The sequence below is a fragment of the Trachemys scripta genome, chromosome 7 (genome assembly GCF_013100865.1).
Source record: "Trachemys scripta elegans isolate TJP31775 chromosome 7, CAS_Tse_1.0, whole genome shotgun sequence".
Lineage (NCBI taxonomy): Eukaryota > Metazoa > Chordata > Testudines > Emydidae > Trachemys > Trachemys scripta.
This window is the reverse complement of record NC_048304.1, coordinates 90,192,115-90,214,868: the sequence shown is the minus strand read 5'-3', so window position 1 is coordinate 90,214,868 and position 22,754 is coordinate 90,192,115. Positions and strand designations below refer to the sequence as shown.

Here is a 22,754-nt window from a genome sequence, read left to right as displayed (position 1 = left end):
GTTGTACCATTAATGACTAGATAGAAATTGGGCCAATCCCAGAATACTGTTGAATTGACAGCCAGTGTGTTTTGAAGTTCAATTGTATCTCAAAGGAACTGAAGCATTAGTAGTTCAAAGAAGCCCTGAAAATAATATTCTCAGTCATGAAAGGGATCGTTCACAATATTTTTTAAATATATTGATTTATAATTGTTACATCTAGACTTTGAATCACTATGGCAGTCCAAAGGTTTACTTGAATAGTTTCATAAAAATATAACCTCCCCCCAAGAATGTTTTAACTAATAAAGGAAAAGGTAAGCAACTCCATACCCATCTTGTTGTCTGTGAGCTTACCTGCCATGGCATTCACACTTCAAGGTAAAATATAGGTAACACTCTCTTCTGCCATAGAAAAATAGAAAGTAAGCACTGAAATAAAGAAATTATCGTGTGACATTTTAGGAAAATAAATCTAAATTAGACAATGCTGATGAGGTTTAAGAGCTGCCAAGTTAAAACCTGAGTTGCACAGGAGGCTAAGAGAGTACAAACTCTGTTAGTGCTAGCCCTGTCAGTGGGAAGGTTTCAAGGCTCCAGTGAATTTTGTGCTTTATTGGATGTGGGATGTGTGGGGGGGGGAGTCACAGGTCTTACATAGCTTGTTTGAAATGTGACTGAGTAAAACTGCAGTCTGAGAAAGGAAAATACTGCTGAAGGAAAGGCAGCAGCAAGTCTTTCCTATCTATATTCCTGCACTATTATTTGCTGTGCAACTGCATTGGCAGGCTCCAGGATTGTGGTTTTAAATAGTCTTTAACTACAAAGGGCACGCCCACTTTGTAACTTCTGTCAGCTGAGCTTATTGCACATATCAGGGCTCCTTGCACCTCTCCATTCCACCCCACAAACTTCCTGTGTGCCACTCTCCCATCCGCCTTTATTTCAGGGGCTCTCTGCAACTCCTCCCCAATCTCCGCCTTCATGGGAGTGTGCCTCCCCCTTACCAAGGTCCCCACTCATTCTCTCCCGCCCCCATGGCAGGGGCTCTGAGTGTTCCCCCATTCTTCTCATGCCCCCATCTCCTGTACCTGAAGCTCCCCCATACCTCTCCTCCTCCCAATGCCAGGGTCATCCACTCTCTTCTGCCAGGGAGAGAGAATGGGGAACAATGGGATGAGGGGAGAGATATGAGGAACACACAGAACCCCTAGCCTAAAGGAGGGGAGTTGCATGCAGCCCCTGAAATGAGGAGTGGCACACAGGAAGTTTGTGGGGCAGAGGAGGAGGGAATGGAACTGTGCTCCATGATGCCTGGTGCAATGCCCATGGTCACTCTGTGTGGTGCAACGGTTCTTAGTAGGAGGGGGAGGGGAGGGAGGAATGCAAGGAGCCCAGAATACGTTCAAGAAGCTCAGTCTACTTATTATCATTCAAGGATCTAGTGGCTTCATTTATTTATTGATTTTAAAACCTCCACGGATAATCAAATAAATGATTGTTTAAAGTTATCAGAAGAAAAATCTTGAAGTATAGAAAGTAATCAGCAGCCTATCTCAGTAAGAGACTCAAAGCCCTGCCCCCTCAAAAAAAATCCCACCTTCTATTAGAGTTGTTATTGGTGTGAGCCAAGGAGACAGATGTCACCAGCAGAAAAAAATAATTGCACAACTTTTTCTTGTAATTGACATCCATAAAGGAGAAGTTGTAAATAACACTTCAATATCCCATTGCAACCATTTCACCTTAACTAGCATTTGAGTAGAAATATTGTTTTAAATAAATAATCAGTTTAAAAAACTATCAATTAATTTTAGAAAAAAATGTTACCAAAATGTTCTTTATTGGAAAATATTTTATTATTTCTAATGAGTACAGCTAGCTTTGGTATATGAAGGTGTTTATTTTAATAGACAGAACCACTGCTTAACACTTAGATAAAGAATATGTGATCCAAAACATCTGACATGTAAAAAAGCCAAGTTATAACAGATCAGCCATATAAATATTTTAAGAAAAAAGAGTTAAGTGTTGCTCTGCTCTTGCAGATAAACACACAAGTACAGGCACTTACCCAGGTGGGGTTTCATTAAAGAATCTTCTGTATGGGTGTAAGGGTTACGACTTGTAGCATTGGTGTCTAAATAGTGACAATAATATAAATAAGACACAATTAGGAATAGCATGTTCCCCCCTCTATGTGTGGCTTTATGTAGGGAATAAGTTAGGCCCAGTTGAGGTAGCAGGACATAATAGTTAAAGAGAGGGTCTGGCAGCCCTCCGTTCTATTTCTGGCTCTGCTAATTTCTGGCTGTATCATCTTGGACACATAAGAACATAAACATAAGAACGGTCATAGTGGGTCAGACCAAAGCTCCATCTAGCCCAGTATCCTGCCTTCCAACAGTGGCTAATGCCAAGTGCCCCAGAGGGAATGAACAGAAGCGGTAATCATCAAGTGATCCAAACCCTGTCGCCCATTCCCAGCTTCTGGTAAACAGAGGCTAGGGACACCATCCCTGAACATCCTGGCTAATAATCATTGATGGACCTATCCTCCATGAACTTATCTAGTTCTTTTTTGAACCTTGTTATAGTCTTGGCCTTCACAACATCCTCTGGCAAAGAGTTCCACAGACTGACTGTGCATTGTGTGAAAAAAATACTTCCTTTTGTTTGTTTTAAACCTGCTGTCTATTAATTTCATTTGGTGACCCCTAGTTCTAGTGTTATGAGAAGGAGTAAATAACACTTCCTTATTTACTTTCTCCACACTAGTCATGATTTTATAGACCTCTATCATATCCCCCCTAGTCGTCTCTTTTCCAAGCTGAAAAGTCGCAGTCTTATTAATCTCTCCTCATACAGAAGCTGTTCCATACCCCTAATCATTTTTGTTGCCCTTTTCTGAACCTTTTCTAAATCCAATTTTTTTTTTTTTTTTTTTTTTTTAAGAGATGGGTAGACCACATCTGCACACAGTATTGAAGATGTGGGCATACAATGGATTTATATAGAGGCAATATGATATTTTCTTTCTTATTATCTATCCCTTTCGTACTGATTCCCAACATTCTGTTGGCTTTTTTGATTGCTGCTGCACATTGAGTGCATGTTTTCAGAGAACTATCCACAATGACTCCAAGATCTCTTTCTTGAGTGGTAACAGCTAATTTAGACCCCATCATTTTATATGTATCGTTGGGATTATGTTTTCCAATGTGCATTACTTTTCATTTATCAGCATTGAATCTCATCTGCCATTTTGTTGCCCAGTCACCCAGTTTTGAAGGATCCTTTTGTAGCGCTTCTTGAACAGTTTTGTATCAGCTGCAAATTTTGCCACTTCACTGATTACCCCTTTTTCCAGGTCATTTATGAATATGTTGAATAGGACTGGTCCCAGTACAGACCCCTGGGGGACACCACTATTTACCTCTCTCCATTCTGAGAACTGACCATTTATTCCTATCCTTTGTTTCTTATCTTTTAACCAGTTACCAATCCATGAGAGGTCCCCTTCCCTCTTATACACCATTGGCTTCTAGGTCCAAATCAAAGCCCAAGCCCAGTCTTCAGGATCCTCAACAGTTTGGCACCAGATTACATCAGCAACTGTTTTTTTTCCCATTTGTAACCTGCCAAGACAACTGTATCTATCAATGCCTGTGATGTTATTGACATGAACGGTGACCGTATAGATGGTTGTTGCAACGAAGGTCCTATAGTTGCACCAAATCTTGTACAAAGGAGGTCAAGTAAAGTGTCTATGGGTACGTCTATACTTACTTCCTGGTCCGGATGTAAGCTTCTGGGATCGATCCCAGAAGTGCTTGCCGTCGACGCCGGTACTCCAGCTCAGCGAGAGGAGTACGCGGCATCGACGGGGGAGCCTGCCTGCCGTGTCTGGACCCACGGTAAGTTCGGACTAAGGTACTTCGAATTCAGCTACGTTATTAACGTAGCTGAATTTGCGTACCTTAGTCCAAAGTGGGGGGTTAGTGTGGACCAGGCCTATGAAAAGGTTGTAATTTGTTGGTTATGATTATGCTGTCTGTATGTGTATATCATTTTTGTATTTGAAGTTATGAATATTGGCTATGTACTTCTATCTCAATGTGTTTGATCCTAAGAAGCATTAGTGAAACAATTGGTCAGCTTCTTGAGAAATAATTCTTCACATTAAGTGCCCAATCAAGAAACACTTAACTGACAATGGACCTTGGGAGACTCCAATCCACATAAGAGGAGCTTTCCTGGGAATGTTCAAGGTAACATGTGAGCAATGGCTACTCTACCTGTAAAGAACTGAGTCATGCATGGACATGTGACTCCAAACTCCATCTTGCTGCTGTGATTTTCCACAGTAAGAACAAAGAGGTGGCCTTCCACATGGCAGAGGATATAAAAGGCAGCTGCATCTTCTCCATTTTGTCTTCAATCCTACCTCTTACCTCTGGAGAAACTTTGCTACACTGAAGCTCTGAACAAAGGACTGAATGACGCATCCAAACTATGGATGTACTCCAGAGACTTGATTTGAACCTGCTGTTTGTTCCATCGCTGCTACAAGCCTGAACCAAGAACTTTGCCATTGCTGTATGTAATTGATTCCTTTGACCAATTTTAGCTCTCATCTATATTTCTTTCTTTTTATGAATGAACCTTTAGATTTTAGATTCTAAAGGATTGGCAACAACATGATTTGTGAGTAAGATCTGACTTGTATATTGACCTGGGTCTGGGGCTTGATCCTTTGGGATTGGGAGAAGCTTTTTTCTTTTACTGGGGTATTGGTTTTCATAACCATTCATCCCCATAAGGAGTGGTGCTGGTAGTGATACAAGGAAACTGAAGTATCTGAGAGAATTGCTTATATGACTTCTGGTTAGCCAGTGGGGTAAAATCAAAATCTCTGTTTGGTTGGTTTGGTGTGTGTGACGGGGTTGGGACTCACCACCTGGCGCCTCCTGCTGGTTATCTCAGGAATTAGCTCTGTCCAGTGGAGCGCCCTCTCTTGATGGTGTCCCGTCCGTCGTCTCGCCCTCGGTTGGCATGTCCGGACCCACATAGCTCCCAAGCTCACGGCGTCCTCTTTGAGCCACTGCCCTCCGGCAGTGCCCCTTAGTCCATCCTCGCCCCCTTCCAGGGGCGGGGGGGGTCAATCAACTGCCTCTCTGTGTCCTGGCTGATGTGGCCAACTGCACCCTCAAAGTCACTCCCCTCTTGGCAGGGGGTTGGTGCAACTCTAGATGGCCGCTCCGTCAGCCGGGTGCAAGGCAAGGGGGAAAGGGGGGGACCCAGGCCCACCCACTACTCAGTGCTTCACCACCCTCCTAGTGAAATAGTGTTTCCTAATATCCAACCTGGACCTCCCCCACTGCAACTTGAGACCATTGCTCCTTGTTTTGTCATCTGCCACTACTGAGAACAGCCGAGCTCCATCCTCTTTGGAACCCCCCTTCAGGTAGTTGAAGGCTGCTATTAAATCCCCCCTCATTCTTCTCTTCTGGAGACTAAACAATCCCAGTTCCCTCAGCCTCTCCTCATAAGTTATGTGCTCCAGACCCCTAATCATTTTTGTTGCCCTCCGCTGGACTCTTTCCAATTTTTCCTCATCTAGAATACTGTGTCCAGTTTTGGGCCCCACACTACCAGAAGTGTAGTGTGAGGCCCAAAACTGGACACAGTATTCTAGATGAGGCCTCACCAATGTCGAACAAAGGGGAACGATCACGTTCCTCGATCTGCTGGCAATGCCCCTACTTATACAGCCCAAAATGCCGTTAGCCTTCTTGGCAACAAGAGCACACTGTTGACTCATATCCAGCTTCTTGTCCACTGTGACCCCTAGGTCCTTTTCTGCAGAACTGCTACCTAGCCATTTGGTCCCTAGTCTGTAGCAGTGCATGGGATTCTTCCGTCCTAAGTGCAGGACTCTGCACTTGTCCTTGTTGAACCTCATCAGGTTTTTTTTGGCCCAATCCTCTAATTTGTCTAGGTCCCTCTGTATCCGATCCCTACCCTCTAGTGTATCTACCACGCCTCCTAGTTTAGTGTCATCTGCAAACTTGCTGAGAGTGCAGTCCACACCATCCTCCAGATCATTAATAAAGATATTAAACAAAACCGGCCCCAGGACCGATCCTTGGGGCACTCCGCTTGAAACCTGCTGCCAACTAGACATGGAGCCATTGATCACTACCCGTTGAGCCCGACGATCTAGCCAGCTTTCTATCCACCTTACAGTCCATTCATCCAGCCCATACTTCTTTAACTTGGCGGCAAGAATACTGTGGGAGACCGTATCAAAAGCTTTGCTAAAGTCAAGGAATAACACATCCACTGCTTTCCCCTCATCCACAGAGCCAGTTATCTCATCATAGAAGGCAATTAGGTTAGTCAGGCACGACTTCCCCTTGGTGAATCCATGCTGACTGTTTCTGATCACTTTCCTCTCCTCTAAGTGTTTCATAATTGATTCCTTGAGGACCTGCTCCATGATTTTTCCAGGGACTGAGGTGAGGCTGACTGGCCTGTAGTTCCCCGGATCCTCCTTCTTCCCTTTTTTAAAGATGGGCACTACATTAGCCTTTTTCCAGTCATCCGGGACCTCCCCCAATCGCCATGAGTTTTCAAAAATAATGGCTAATGGCTCTGCAATCTCATCCGCCAACTCCTTTAGCACCCTTGGATGCAGCGCATCCAGCCCCATGCACTTGTGCACGTCCAGTTTTTCTAAATAGTCCCGAACCACTTCTTTCTCCACAGAGGGCTAGTCACCTTCTCCCCATATTGTGCTGCCCAGTGCAGCAGTCTGGGAGCTGACCTTGTTCGTGAAGACAGAGGCAAAAAAAGCATTCAGTACATTAGCTTTTTCCACATCCTCGGTCACTAGGTTGCCTCCCTTATTCAGGGGGCCCACACTTTCCTTGACTTTCTTCTTGTTGCTAACATACCTGAAGAAACCCTTCTTGTTACTCTTAACATCTCTTGCTGGCTGCAACTCCAAGTGTGATTTGGCCTTCCTGATTTCACTCCTGCATGCCTGAGCAATATTTTTATACTCCTCCCTGGTCATTTGTCCAATCTTCCACTTTTTGTAAGCTTCTTTTTTGCATTTAAGATCAGCAAGGATTTCACTGTTTAGCCAAGCTGGCCGCCTGCCATATTTACTATTCTTTCTACACATCGGGATGGTTTGTTCCTGCAACCGCAATAAGGATTCTTTAAAATACAGCCAGCTCTCCTGGACCCCTTTGCCCTTCATGTTATTCTCCCAGGGGATCCTGCCCATCTGTTCCCTGAGGGAGTCAAAGTCTGCTTTTCTGAAGTCCAGGGTCTGTATTCTGCTGCTCTCCTTTCTTCCTTGTGTCAGGATCCTGAACTCGATCATCTCATGGTCACTGCCTCCCAGGTTCCCATCCACTTTTGCTTCCCCTACTAATTCTTCCCTGTTTGTGAGCAGCAGGTCAAGAAAAGCTCTGCCCCTAGTTGGTTCCTCCAGCACTTGCACCAGGAAATTGTCCCCTACACTTTCCAAAAATTTCCTGGATTGTCTGTGCACCGCTGTATTGCTCTCCCAGCAGATATCAGGGTGATTAAAGTCTCCCATGAGAACCAGGGCCTGCAATCTAGCAACTTCTGCTAGTTGCCAGAAGAAAGCCTCGTCCACCTCATCCCCCTGGTCTGGTGGTCTATAGCAGACTCCAACCACAATATCACCCTTGTTGCTCACACTTCTCAACTTTATCCAGAGACTCTCAGGTTTTTCTGCAGTTTCATACCGGAGCTCTGAGCAGTCATTCTCCTCTCTTACATACAATGCAACTCCCCCACCTTTTCTGCCCTGCCTGTCTTTCCTGAACAGTTTATATCCATCCATGACAGTACTCCAGTCATGTGAGTTATCCCACCAAGTCTCTGTTATTCCAATCACATCATAGTTCCCTGACTATGCCAGGACTTCCAGTTCTCCCTGCTTGTTTCCCAGGCTTCTTGCATTTGTGTATAGGCACTTAAGATAACTCATCGATCATCCCTCTTTCTCAGTATGAGACAGGAGTCCTCCCCTCTTGTGCTCTCCTGCTTGTGCTTCCTCCCAGGATCCCATTTCCCCACTTACCTCAGGGCTTTGGTCTCCTTCCCCCGGTGAACCTAGTTTAAAGCCCTCCTCACTAGGTTAGCCAGCGTGCTGGCGAAGATGCTCTTCCCTCTCTTTGTTAGGTGGAGCCCGTCTCTGCCTAGCACTCCTCCTTCTTGGAACACCACCCCATGGTCGAAGAATCCAAAGCCTTCTCTCCGACACCACCTGCGTAGCCATTCGTTGACTTCCACGATTCGACGGTCTCTACCCAGGTCTTTTCCTTGCACAGGGAGGATGGACGAGAACACCACTTGCGCCTCAAACTCCTTTATCCTTCTTCCCAGAGCCACGTAGTCTGCAGTGATCCGCTCAAGGTCATTCTTGGCAGTATCATTGCTGCCCACGTGGAGAAGCAGGAAGGGGTAGCGATCTGAAGGCTTGATGAGTCTCGGCAGTCTCTCCGTCACATCGTGTATCCTAGCTCCTGGCAAGCAGCAGACCTCTCAGTTTTCCCGATCTGGGCAGCAGATAGATGACTCAGTCCCCCTAAGGAGGGAGTCCCCGACCACCACCAACCTCCTCCTCCTCTTGGGAGTGGTGGTCGTGGAACCCCCATCCCTAGGACAGTGCATCTTCTGCCTTCCAATCGGTGGAGTCTCCTTCTGCTCCCTTCCCTCAGATGGGTCATCTAGTCCACTCTCCACATTAGTACCTGTAGAGAGAACATGGAAACAATTACTCACCTGTATCTCCATTGCTGGTGCATGGATGCTCCTCTTTCTCCTTCTGGAGGTCACATGCTGCCAAACCTCTTCACAATCCTTCTGTCCCTGCTCCGCCTGCTCTGAATCTTCAGAACATTGTGGCCGTAGAAGCATCTCCTGACGTCTGTCCAGGAAATCTTCATTTTCCCTTATGCAACGCAGAGTCGATACTCGTTTCTCCAGCCCTCGAACCTTCTCTTCCAATATGGAAATCAGCTTGCACTTTGTACAGACAAAGTCGCTTCTGTCCTGTGGAAGAAAGACAAACATGGCACAACCTGTGCAGGTTACAACAGCTGATCGCTCACCTTCCATATCACCGTCCTCTTAAGAGCTTCCTCAACTGTTGCAGGAACTACTCAGAGAAACCTGCAGATGAAAGCCTCAGTTAGCTCTCCCCAGGCAAACTCCCTCTGTTAGCCTCTGCTGTTCGCCGCTCAGCTGGTTCGCTGCTGACTCATCCTCTATAAATTTGCATATTTTATTTTTTATTTTGTTTGGTGACTTGCTTTGTTCTGTCTGTTACTACTTGGAACCACTTAAATCCTACTTTCTGTATTTAATAAAATCACTTTTTACTTAGTAATTAACTCAGAGTATGTGTTAATTCCTGGGGGAGCAAACAACTGTGCATATCTCTCTATCAGTGTTATAGAGGGTGAACAATTTATGAGTTTACCCTGTATAACCTTTATACAGGGTAAAACAGATTTATTTGGGTTTAGACCCCATTGGGAGTTGGGCATCTGAGTGCTATAGACAAGCACACTTCTGTGAGCTGTTTTCAGGTAAACCTGCAGCTTTGGGGCAAGTAATTCAGGCCCTGGCTCTGTGTTGGAGCAGACGGGAGTGTCTGGCTCAGCAAGACAGGGTGCTGGAGTCCTAAGCTGGCAGGGAAAACAGGAGCAGAGGTAGTCTTGGCCCATCAGATGGCAGCTCCCAAGGGGGTTTCTGTGATCCAACCCGTCACACCCTGCTATGACTGTTACATTATTTTGTACACGTCTTGCTGTCTGTCCCCCATGGCTGAACTCCTGGGGCCTGGCTTCAGGGCATTTTCAGTGGAAAGATCTTGGCACTGAAATTTGCTCCCTCTTACTCTTTACCACAGCCCAAGATTAACAATTTTAGGGAATCAGTGCAACACATGTTGTTCACGTTGACTTTTTTTAATTTTTTTTTTTATTTAAGCCTGAGTTTCAGAAGGATATACATCCCATTACTGAGTGCAGGTAGTAGAAGTTAGGGTCAGTTTAATTTGTATCAATTACTGCCAACACTTGTTCGTATTAATTCCCTTTATATGTAATGATGGGGACAATAACAATAAATAAACCCCCTCTATTGCAAAAAAAAAACAACATAGCTTTGGTTACATAATTCAGTCCTCTATCATTTCAGATCTACTGTATCAATAATAGCAATACCTAGCTCTTATATAATGCTTTTCATCCATAGATGTCAAAGGACTTTACTAAGGAGGTAAGTAACATTATCCCTGTTACATAGATGGGGAAATTGAGGCAAAAGCAGTGAAGTGACTTACCCAAGATTGCTCGTCAAACCAGTGGCAGAGTTGGGAATAGACCCAAGCCTCCTGAGTCCCAATCCAGGGCTCTGTCAAGAAGGCCACAATGCCTTCCAAATAAATATGAATAGTTAAAAATAAATATAATCAATACAAAGTCATAATATTTTTCTTTTAGCGCTTTTGTATAAAATATTTAAAATAAGACATTTCTAATAGACTGGAATTAATTTGCATCATTCCAAATACAAAAGAATGAAAAGCACCCTGGCATTTTCCTTTGATCCATTCTTTATAAAATAATATCCATAACTGTCATTAAACAAAAGGTAATTCACAGGTCTTACATACAATCTTGGCAGGATTTCAGAGCATCATGTGTAGTACAATTTTTTTAATTAAAATTTACTGTGATATTAGCAGTAAGTGTCTGGAGTCTCAGCATGATTTTAGAACTTCCAGCAGAGTAAGGGAAAGAGCAGAAATTTTGGATAGAAATACCTGTTATCTTGCTGGGCCCAACAGGGTTCCTGGAAAAAACTGTTTCAATGTGACCCCCAAATCTTTAACTTTAAAAGCGTTAAAATAACAACAGTCAGAAGGAGCACACACAGCTATCTCTCTTTCCTGTAATATCCTCCCTGAGGCTAAATCTTTTCAGTTGGAATCCACTGTGAATGCAGCTAAATATTTGATACAGGAGTCCAGAGTAAGTACTGTTTATATGCTACCAGATGGAATAGAGGTATGAATTACTGTAAGCGGTTGGTACATTTTTTCCAGCCTATACAGTAAATCATAAAACTTATTTTTAATGAGTAGAGGAAAGGAAGCTATAAATAATGCCTATAAAACTTTGTTGTTGGACTGAAGTGAAATGGTGGGCTGTAGGAAATGTTTTCCTTTTCCAAAGCAGGTGTGAATTGTTGTATGAGCTAATTATATAGCAGTGTACATAGTGCTGCCTCTAATGTTATTTCAGTCTGTGCCTTCAAATTTATGGTGTTTCATAACCAAGTGTCTCTGGGATTGCATTTCTTTCTTCTTCCAAAAAGTTGTAATTTCACTGAATGCATTTCTTCTACAGCAATTGTATTAATTCTGTATCTTAGATTAAAAAAAAATCATATTTCATTACAGCTGAAGCTTTTTCAGGTTGCACATTTCACTGGTTTTAGATGAACAATTATTTTCATATTTGGTTACACACTGATAGGTGTATAACTATTATTTAGGCTAACTGAAAGTTATGCTCAGACATTGCCATCAAAGTGAGAATGTATTCCCAAGGTTTTCTAACCAGCATCTGCACTGCTATAAAAAACTATAATATTTAGAAACATATCCCCAGTATATAGGGGGAAATCTTTCTAAAAGTGTAAACAATCACAAGAAGCATAGTCCTTGCAACACATAAAATGAGGGAAGAATTTGATTTGGAGACACTCAAGTACTCTTGATTTGCAGGATAATCTGGAAAGTGGTCTTGCAGCCTGCGGCAGTTTAAAAGAGGAACAAAGACCTCTTTGGAATTAGAAGAGAAGACATTTCTAAATAGTAGTAGAGGCATTTCAGAAGCACCTAAACTACAGGTCTCTGGGGGACTATGAATTACACACTAGTGACCAGTAATTACCTGCAGTACGAGATTTAATGCGGCTCTGCTTTGTTGGATACAAATTGAATTTTGCTAATATTACATGGTAGCTTGTTATGCACAGATGGTTTCCAAAAGAATAGTTACATTACCTTCATTACAGTTCAGCTGGAGATCTATGCTTAACCATATTTCAGTAACTAATAATAAAAAAAGTTTTTAGGAAATGTGGCATAAATTATATGCACGGGGTTTAATGTAAATTAAATCTATTTCCTCCCCCTACTTCCCAAATGTGGCATGATGGATGGGCCTGGGAGTGAAGGCTCACTTTTTAGGATCATCAGCAACCTTCAGGCAGTAATAGCTTCAGGAGATATCATTCATCGTTGGACTTCATTTCCACAAAGAGATGTGGCAATCTACATTGGTATTTGTACTGGGGAAGGGTCAATGACACTTTCTTCTGATGGCACTGCTAGCACAGACACTGAAACTAAGAGCAAAAACTGAAGGAAACTGGAGAGCATATAGAGAATGAAAATTCCACTGATCCCTGCCCCCTTTGTTTGGGGTGGCAAAAAGAGAAGGTGCCCAGAGCAGTTAATTGATTTCTTGAACTTCAGTAGCTAATGGCAGGAGCCCAGCTTGTGAGCTGTGATTTTTTTCCACTTTCATTTTTGGAAAAATTATAATGACAACCCATCTTAGAGTCACCCTTTCCAAAGCAGGACTGTTCCTGGAAGAAGATACTACCTGACATGATTGGTTTGCCTTTTGAAAGCTCTTGCTACATAGAAAAGGTCCAGGTTAAAAATTTCAAGCACCTATGTTACTTTTGAAAATGGAACTTAGACTCCAAGTCACCTAGGTGATTTTGAAAATTTTACCCTTAGTTTTTAAATAAAAAAGAAGGAAATAAAGCTTCAGTATTCATCAGTCATAGGAAAACTTCTTAGTCTTTTGCAGGAAGAACAACATTCTGATGTTCCTAAAATGCTAAAGTATAACTTCCTGAATATACCTTTCTTTATTTCATCACTGGCCCTGTGCACTAGTTCTTGTCAAAATCTTTTTAATATACCTGATTTGGAGTTTGTAGAATGAGTAATTTGAGATAAGTCAAAGCAAATAGAAATTAGAAAAAAAATTATGGATTAACAAAAATGTTCAAGATTTCTACTATGTGTCCCAATTTAGGACAAGAAAAGAATCTCAAGATCTTGCAGGATGGGGGAAAAAACATTTCCTGCCCAGCTCAAATTAGTAGGTAACTTTTTACAGGACTTGTCTTCACTGCAGTATTAGCTGGCAGTATAACTCAAGTGTTGCCCTTAACCCACTTCTCATCCACATACAAAAATCTCTATCTCCAGTTAAGTAGTGCTTTAAACTCAAGTTATTGGCCTGTTATGGAGTATGGGTTGCAGCCTGAGTGTTTCTGACATTTGAGATAGTAATGCAGTGAGGATAGAGCTGCAGGCTACACCTCGAGTTAGCTCAATTCATCAGCTGCTAATCCAGTCACTGTGCTGCTAATCACATCACTTTGTGTAGCTCTGGTGTTGTTTCACAGTGTGGCTGCTCTCTCACTCAAGCTAGGCTAACTCAAGAGGAGTATGAATAACACAAGTTAACTCTGCAGTGAAGACATTTTTTTTTTAATGGAGATATCCTATCTCCTAGAACTGGAAGGGACCTTGAAAGGTCATCAAGTCCAGCCCCCTGCCTTCACTAGAAGCACCAAGTACTGATTTTTGCCCCAGATCCCTAAGTGGCCCCTTCAAGGATTGAGCTCACAACCTTGGGTTTAGCAGGCCAATGCTCAAACCACTGAGCTATCCCGCTCAGGGGAGTGTTTTTTCACACCCCAGAGCGAGAAAGTTGCAGTGCTGTAAATTGCCAGGGTAGATAAGCCCTTAGTGTGACAATCTATTGGAGACACACTCTTTTTATGTTCCATGTACCACTTTTCACGTTCTCTGTAATGAGAGAGCATTTTGAATCCTCTGATTGTTATTAGTACTGGCAAATACTGCAAAACATTTTAAGAACTATTCACATTTTTAAATTAATTGCTTAATTGTGTTTGCACCATTTTTTGTGTTCACTTTCCACAGATATTCTAGAACTGAGTTTACTGGTAACACAACAGCAAATTTTAAGCCAACTATTCACTGAATAAATAGTCTATTTCAGTACAATTTATTTTAAGGATTACATTAATTTGATAATTTTGTATTATGGTAGCACCTAGGAGCCTAGTCATGGACCAGGACCTCTTTGTGCTAGGCACTATACAAACACAGACAAAGAGACAGTATCTGCCCCCCAAAATTTACAATTTAAGGCTTTGTCTACACTAGCACTTTTGTCAGTCAGGGGTGTGAAAAAACACAGCCCTCACCAACATAAGTTTCACAGACAAAGTGCTGGTGTGGACAATGCTATGTCAGCAGGAGAGGCTCTCCTGCCAACATAGCAAACACCGCTCGTTGTGGGTGTTTGAATTCTGCCAACAGGAGAGCTCTCTCCTGCCACCAAAGAGCGGCTACATGGCAGACCTTACAGCGGCACAGCTGTAAGGCTGTGTCTACACTATCCTGCAGTTCAGCGTACAGGGGTGGGAATAGCAGTGTGCACTAAAGTACTACACTGTAACTCCCCGGTGTGGATACTGCTGGCACAAGCTAAAAGGTTCCTAATTCACACTAATGTAATCCTATTCAAACAGGATTATATTAATGAGGACTAAGAACCTTTTTGTTCATACCTTCAACATCTACACTGGGGAGTTACACACTGCAGTTTGGTGCATGCTACTATTCACATCCCTCCAGTCCAAACTTCAGGGCAGTGTAGACAAGCCCTAAGTAAACATAATCAGGGAACAGAAATGTACCACGTAATCTACGTCTCCAATAAAAACTGCAAATTTCACATATGAAATGAGCAGTTCATTGGAAGACCAAGAATTAGTCACAGAAACTATTCACAACTATGTTTAAAAATTGTTTGTAGGCAATTTGTCAGCAGAAAAATGATGACATTCACTGAACTATAAATTAATCACCCAGCTCTACCTGTATGTACACGTGTTCACCGCTAAAATGACCCTTAACATGTATTTCAGTAGTAGTACCCTGATTTATAGTGATACAATACACTTTTAAAAGCTCTAGTAAACTTAGATCTTATATTTCCTTTTAGAATTTTCTGTTCATTTTATCAAATATCTTAATCTGGAGAAGAATCCTGCTGACCCTGTGGCTAGAGACATACGTTTGTGGCATTATATGAAACTGCTGAGCTCGATTCAAAAAAATAATAAAAGGATTTGGCATTCAGATTAGTTTGTCCCTATGTGCAGGTTAACAGGTGTCTGCGTAAGTATGTGTTGGCAGAAAGGATTTGCTACTGTGTCTGTTGACAGCAGGCACATTGCACCAGAGCTGTAAGAGAGAGTACCAGTGATGAGAATACTGCCTTCTCACATTAACTATATGCTTCTTTGTGGCTCAGCAATATACTCTGCTTACAGTTCCCAGTGATACACAGTAGATATCCCCACAGCAGCTGTGACCTTTTCCAAGCCTAGAAGTTTTAAGTTGCAGAGCTAGTCCAGAGGACAAGATGCAGGAGCTGGGCAGAAAGAAACAGCAGTTTTCATAAAGGCAATTGGTGGATGCAAACACTAGCTATGGATTATTCAGACAGTAAAAGCGACTCTTCCGATGAAGAGTGCTGTTTCTCGGGAAGTAGTGAGGAAGAGTCCAATGATGAAGTTGAGAAAATATCAGAGTCAGTGTTCACAAAACAATACTTAAAAATCATTTCATGTTGGATTGTTTGCTTGTTCTACACTGTAGCTAGTGGCTACCTTTAAATGGCACACTTTTAAAAACCTTTGAAAACTTGTTTTATTTTAACATGTCTAAAGTTTTATTAATAATCAGTTGCATGTTTGTGCAATGTGAATGCAATTTTTATAACCTGAACATTAACTAGTATAATAGTAAGAGAATGGGTATTAATGTGTACATATGTTGTAGAACAATATATGTACTGTATTTTAAAGTCAATATGCATATTATACTGTACTTGTACTAATGTTTCTGTACTGCTAAGAATACAGATACAGTTTTTTTCTTCTGCTTTTGAAAGTTTGAATAGGCATTTAATCTTAACTAGAACAGGATTGCTGAACACCAGTTAAATAAACTGTGTAATGTGGCAGTTGGCCAAGTATATGATATCCTTTTAAAAATGATTAAGCACAAAACTTACAGTATAGTAATGCAAAGGTTCTTACAAAATGTTGAAAAAGCAAGGAAATTCTGAGCTTTCCTGTCTCTGTTCAGTTCCAATAAATCTGTTCGCTCAAGGCAGTACATACCGTATGGCATATAAGCTAACAGAGTCAGCGATAAAAGGGCGTATGTGCGACAGTAAAGAAACATAACATTATGCAGCTAGTGATACTACAGCAACAATAATTTCTTTCCTGTTGTGGGGTGGTCAGAACCTTAAGGTTTTTAACATAATAGTAATGGCATGATTTCCTTTTTTTTAAAAGTGTTGTGCCATAGTAGCATATAAACAACTGAATGGGTATTGTTTCATTTTTACCTAATAATGGCTTTTCATCATCAGAAGCTGAGTGTTGTGGAGGCAGTTTTCTCAATGTCTGCAGGAAGGGAGCACCTGCTTTTCTTCTGCAGCATCCCCTTTGGCTGAACAGTGTCTCAATAGATTCAGAGTAATAGTTATTTCATCATGAGGTCCCATATAATGAAAATGTTATGGCATTGTTACATAGCCTGGAGACTTGCACTAAAGTAATTTCCCCAGTGTTATCTAATGTTGTAGCTTCATAGTATGGTAATTGTCAGGACTGAGATCCCCACTTTGAACTTTAGGGTACAAATGTACCCTGCGTGAAAAACTTCTAAGCTTAATTACCAGCTTAGCTCTGGTTCGGCTGCCACCATTTTCAATGGATTCCCTCCCTGGGAAACCTTGAAAAACCTTCACCAAATCCCTGTTGAAAACAAATCCAACCCCTTGGATTTAAAACAAGGGGAAATTAACCATTCCCCTCCTTCCTCCCACCAACTCCTGGTGAATCAGTTCCAACCCCCCTTGGGATCTACAACAGGGAGAAATTAACCATTCCCCCTCCTTCCTCCCACCAACTCCTGGTGAGTCAGGATCCACCCCTTGGATCTTGAACAAGGAAAAATCAATCAGGTTCTTAAAAAGAAGGCTTTTAATTAAAGAAAAAGGTAAAAATCATCTCTGTAAAATCAGTATGGAAATTAACCTTACAGGGTAATCAAACTTAAAGAGCTCAGAGGACTCCCCTCTAGTCTCAGGTTCAAAGTACAGCAAACAAAGATAAACACTCTAGTAAAAGGTACATTTACAAGTTGAGAAAACAAAGGAAAACTAACACGCCTTGCCTGGCTATTTACTTACTTGTTTGAAATAGGAGAGACTTGTTTAGAAAGATGTGGAGAACCTGGATTGATGTCTGGTCCCTCTCAGTCCCTGAGAACGAACACCGTCCCAAAACAAAGAACACAAACAAAAGCCTTCCCCCCCCAAGATTTGAAAGTATCTTGTCCCCTTATTGGTCCTTTAGGTCAGATGCCAGCCAGGTTACCTGAGCTTCTTAACCCTTTACAGGGAAAAGGATTTTGGAGTCTCTGGCCAGGAGGGATTTATAGTACTGTACACAGGACAGCTATTACCCTTCCCTTTATAGTTATGACAGTAATGATACAAGAGTCTCCAATTACATGAACTTTAATTGTTTGGTTTTTAAATTTAATATAAAATCAGCTTCATAATTAGGTCCTCATAAACGAATGTTAATATTGTTTTGCTTTCCTAATTGTATATCATAACAGTACTACAAAGAGACCAGCATAAATTTCATTGCTCCTGCTACAATATGAACTCACCATGTAAATGTATTTCATGTGTGTGTGTTTTTTTAGATTGACAAGAAACATATCTCCTTGCTCAATACACTGAGTTTTTTCCAAACTTATGAATATCATGTTCTGGCCTGATTCACCACTGTTTTGTCATCATTTATGCATATGTGAAGAGTGTGCTTAAAAAAAAAAAAAAAACTCTGATGAGTACCAGTCATAGACTTTTACACCCACTTTGCCCAGGTTAGAAAGACTAGCCAGGGTGCATAGCAATGGAGAGCATCCAACTCAATTGTCAATTAATTTTCATCTGTAAAAATAATGACTTAGTTAATCACTGTAAACTGAAACCATAACCATCTTTATTTTTACCACTTTATAATTTGTAAATTTCAATACATTTAAACTCTCTTTTTATGAAGAAAACCATTGCATCCAGGGTGACATTTATTCTAAGCCGTAGTCAGGACTAATGAACAGCTAAGGACTTAACTCAAGTCCTGGACTTGTTTGACTGAAATCAAATGTTATAATCTGTAGCCGTGTATTGCAGTATGATATACAGCAGGAGATACAAAGGGTTCAGTAATGAAGATTCAGAAAGTAAACTGAATGTATTTCTAGGTGAATGTATGGTTTGAAATGACACATTTTAGTTTCTGAAGAAGGATTTAAAAATGAGAGTGGGATTTTCAAAAATGCTCAGGAATGGCCTAACTGCTCCACTAACATCTATAGTAAAACTCCCATTAATACCAATGGGACCAGAGTCAGGCCAATGCTGAGGGCTTTTGAAAAGCCCACACTAATTGAGCCTCCCACAAGGCACCGTCCCTTCCCAAGCTCCCTAATGCACAGAGTAGAGAGTTCATCCTGAAATATGCCTTGGATGTGATGTAGCCTGCTGTATTTTGCACCCATCCCAAGGAGCAGGATTGTGTGGATGGGAGTGGGTGCATCAAGGGTGCACTAAAGAAATAATCCCTGGACTCACTCAAGTGCCTGGCCTGTGATTGTCCCTAGCCCTTGTACAAGACACCCAAGAGACTGAAAGGGAGATGATATTTGTTATTTCATTTGTATAAAATATTTTTTTAAATTTGCTTAAAACTTGTGTGAATTATGAACACTTTTCAGTGATCAATTAAACGTAAAACTGTGTAACATACAAATCTCTTTCATGAGACACTTTAATAATGACTCTAAGGTATAAAGATTGTTAACAGAAAGTTATATCTTACTTAAGAGATGCGTTTTTCTTTCAGGGAAGATGTCAGAACAGCCAATGTCATTGCTGCTGAAGCAGTAACTTGTCTTGTCATAGACCGAGAGTAAGTATATTGTTTTCTTATCATACGATACTGAATATCTTCAGTTGATACTCATTATAGTTCTTAACTAGTGACTTTGATCATTTTGCAGGGAGATGTTGTTTAACTTTCATTTTAAAAAGTTGATTAATGACTTTGAGTGATACATTTATAAGATATTATATATTATTAAACTGCAACTGAATAATGCTTTTAAAAAAACCCTCCTGTATACAATTTAATTTATGACCAATTAAGAAAACACCGGGGTTCTAGCCAATATATACAAACGGTGGACATTAGGACTGTCAGCTAAGTACTTTCTTAACACACTCACAAGCAAGGTATATGTTACCTAAAATAGACAGTATGCATCATCATTCCCTGGGGATAAAGGGAAATTACTTAGCTCAATCATTTTAGCAAATATTCATTAAGAAAACTATGGAACAACTATCACATTTTATCTGAACAATTCTGTACAGATAGTTTATCTTGGTTTAAACATAAGTACAATTAATAAATATAGTCATTCAAAAATTAATCCTAATTGGTTATATTACCAGTTGGTCATTTTCCAGTCTCATATGTTTTCATTTCACCATTAAAAATGTTCCTGAACTAGTAAGAAATCAAAAAGTTAAATTTAAACTTCTAAGACAGTAGTTAATCCACAGTGTATACCGGAGATTCCTAGCAATGTTCTGCAATTAAGAGAATAGTAGTTGCATAATGTATTTATAGCTCAAGGCAAGCATAACTGGTCTGTGGCCCTAGAGAGTCTGATGTTGTTGTCAGTATAGCTGTTATCAGCTTTTAATGGATTGTTTTATATATGCAATGGTAAGTGGAGAAGCTTATTTTAGTACAGTGAAAAATCTATTTTGAAGTGTATAAAGTACATATTTAAAGCCTTGGTTAACTGTTTACATTAATACCTAGAGGATTTTGTCTCATCTTATATATTATTCAAGCTGCACTTTAATTTTAGAAGACACATCATATATTTCATTTTTCCCTGGATTATAGTTGTCTATATTATATTGTTATTATCTCTATATTATTGCCTCTGCTTCCAAAGTCACCAGTGTTGTTCTAAATTTGCATTTTTCTAATTTCAGTCATTTTGAGTTATCCACATGCAGAATTTCTGATTAGAAAATACAGGGGTTGCCGTTTAAAAAGTCAACATTTACTAACTACTATACTGTGGCATATATGGTAACCCTGCATTTGTCTATACCTATAGAATAGGAAATTATTTGGCTATTTCAGATGCTGCTGTCTAATGATTGTTGATAAATACTGTGCAATTACTGAGTTCACATTCAAGTAACTCTGAACTCAGGCACCAGTTTTGTTCAGACTTTCCAAGAATATTTGCCTTTGGGCTGAAGTAAACATTAAAACATTAAGCCTGAAAGGAATTTATTTGAAAATGTGAGCAACAGGAAGGGAGGTGTCAATGGAAATTAGGACTCCACTTCACCTACAGTGGCTGATACTGTGCCCTCTATTATGGACAGAGCTGGCAGCGATGCCTAGAATTAAGTTGTCTGACAATTTCCATTAGAAGACCCTCTTTTCAGTAGCTTATTACTTTGCTAAACTTTAACCATTTGGGCTGAAATTTTTCATGCATGTGTCTGCCTCAAACTGAATTGTAATGGAAAGTTCCAGCAACAATGATTAGCCATCTCCAGAAACAAGTAATGGAAAAATATATTGTTTTGCCAGTGTTGAATTCTTATATCAGATTTATTGAGAAGCTCTAACACTTCCTTGCTTTGGAGCAGGGACTAGAAATTTGGCAGGGGGGGCAGTCAGAAAAATGTCAGTCAGAGGGAGTCTGAGCTGCCAGCAGGCAGCCCAGGGGTTCCCCTGGGTCAACGCACCACCGGCAGCCCAGGGGTTCCCCTGGGTCAGAGCTGCCACACGGATCCCCAGGCCGGGTGGTGGGGAGCTGCCGCGGCGGGGTGCCTCAGGGCGGGGGGGAGAGCTGCCGCACGGCTCCCCGGGCCGGGCGGGGAGCTACCATGGTGGGGGCACCTCAGGGCAGGGAGGGAGCTACTGCGGGGCGGGGTGCTTCAGGGTGGAGGGGGGGTGGGGAGCTGCCGCAGGGCTGCGGGGGGGCGCAAGGTGTAAGTTTCGCCTAGGATGCAAAAATTCCTTGCACCGGCCCTGCTCTGAATGCTCCCTTCCTGGAACGTAGGCAGCATGGAGTAGGAGGCACCTGGAGCCAAATAGAGAATGGCAGAGAGTGCACGGGGGCACAGAGCTATGGGTGATAGTAGTAGTAGAAGGATCCAAAACCACTAGAACACATTCCCTGCCAGACTCTGTAACAGAACCCAAGATTCCTGAGTGTCAATAGTTCTCTATTGTCTAGCAAATAGCTGTGACACTAATTGACAAAATGTGTATCTTATCCCCCTCTAGTGGTAAGATTGAGGATAACAACCTAGTCTTGCTACCAGTTACTCCATTAGCTAAAACGGGGTGGGCAAACTACGGCCCCCCAATGGCGGGGCAGAGGGCTCCGTGCATTGCCCTTGCCTCCAGGCACCACCCCCCGCAGCTCCCATTGGCCGGGAACGGGGAACCCTGGCCAATGGGAGCTTCAGGGGAGGTGCCTGGAGGTACGGCAAGGGCAGCATATGCAGAGCCCTCCGCCCGCCCTCCCCCAGGGGCCGCAGCACTTCCTGGACCGGCGCAGGGCCGGGGACAGGGCAGGCAGGCAGGGAGCCTGCCCTGACCCCGGTGCGCGCCATTGCCACCCCGGAGCTGCTTTAGGTAAGCGGTGCCAGGCCGGAGTCCGAACCCTGCTTGCATGCCACCCCCCAACTCCCTGCCCTAAGCCCCCTGCCTGCACCTTGCACCCCTCCTGCACCCCAACTCCCTTCCCTGATCCCCCTCATACACTCCACACCCTTTCTGCACCCCAACCCCCTTCCCCGAGCCCCCTGTCGCACCCCACACTCCTCCTGCACCCCAGCCCCCTGCCCAGAGCTCCCCCCGCAGTCTGCACTTCTCCTGCACCCCTGCCCTGAGCCCCCTCCTGCACTCTGCACCCCTCCTGCATCTCAACCCCTTCCCTGAGCCCCCTCTTACACCCCACACCCCTCCTCTGAACGAATCCCTTGCCCTGAGCCCCTTCCTGCACACCGCACTCCCTCCCGCACCCCAACCCCCTGCCCCGGCCCTGCATACAATTTCCCCACCCAGGTGTGGCCCTCAGCCCAAAAAGTTTGCCCATCCCTGAGCTAAAACAATAGAAGTCTACTGTTCATTTGAAGTTTCCAACGCTGCTGGATTCATAGACCCCAAACTAGAGAAGACTTGCAGTGTGTCCGTTTCCATTACAAATCCTATACACTGGCCATGTTCCAAATAATGTTTTGGTGAGGTTTGTGAATGTGTCCCAAGTTTAGAGTGAAATTGGGTTAAGTTTCAGCTGCTGGTAAGACTTTTGGGTTTGGGTGGAAATCACTCAGAAGTCTTGTTTTGCAAGGTTTAAGTCCAAACCCAGGCCAAAGCAAATAAGT

General features: G+C 42.3%; 1 protein-coding gene across 2 annotated transcripts in view; it reads left to right on the top strand.

Moving 5' to 3' along the window:
- The window catches only part of PRKG1 (protein kinase cGMP-dependent 1), an 895,613-nt gene that overhangs the window by 769,958 nt on the left and 102,901 nt on the right, over positions 1-22,754 (top strand). For both annotated transcript variants that reach the window (XM_034775036.1, XM_034775034.1), the window contains exon 8: positions 19,165-19,230. In XM_034775036.1, the coding sequence (XP_034630927.1) occupies positions 19,165-19,230 (66 nt within the window). The remainder of the gene's footprint in view (positions 1-19,164; positions 19,231-22,754) is intronic.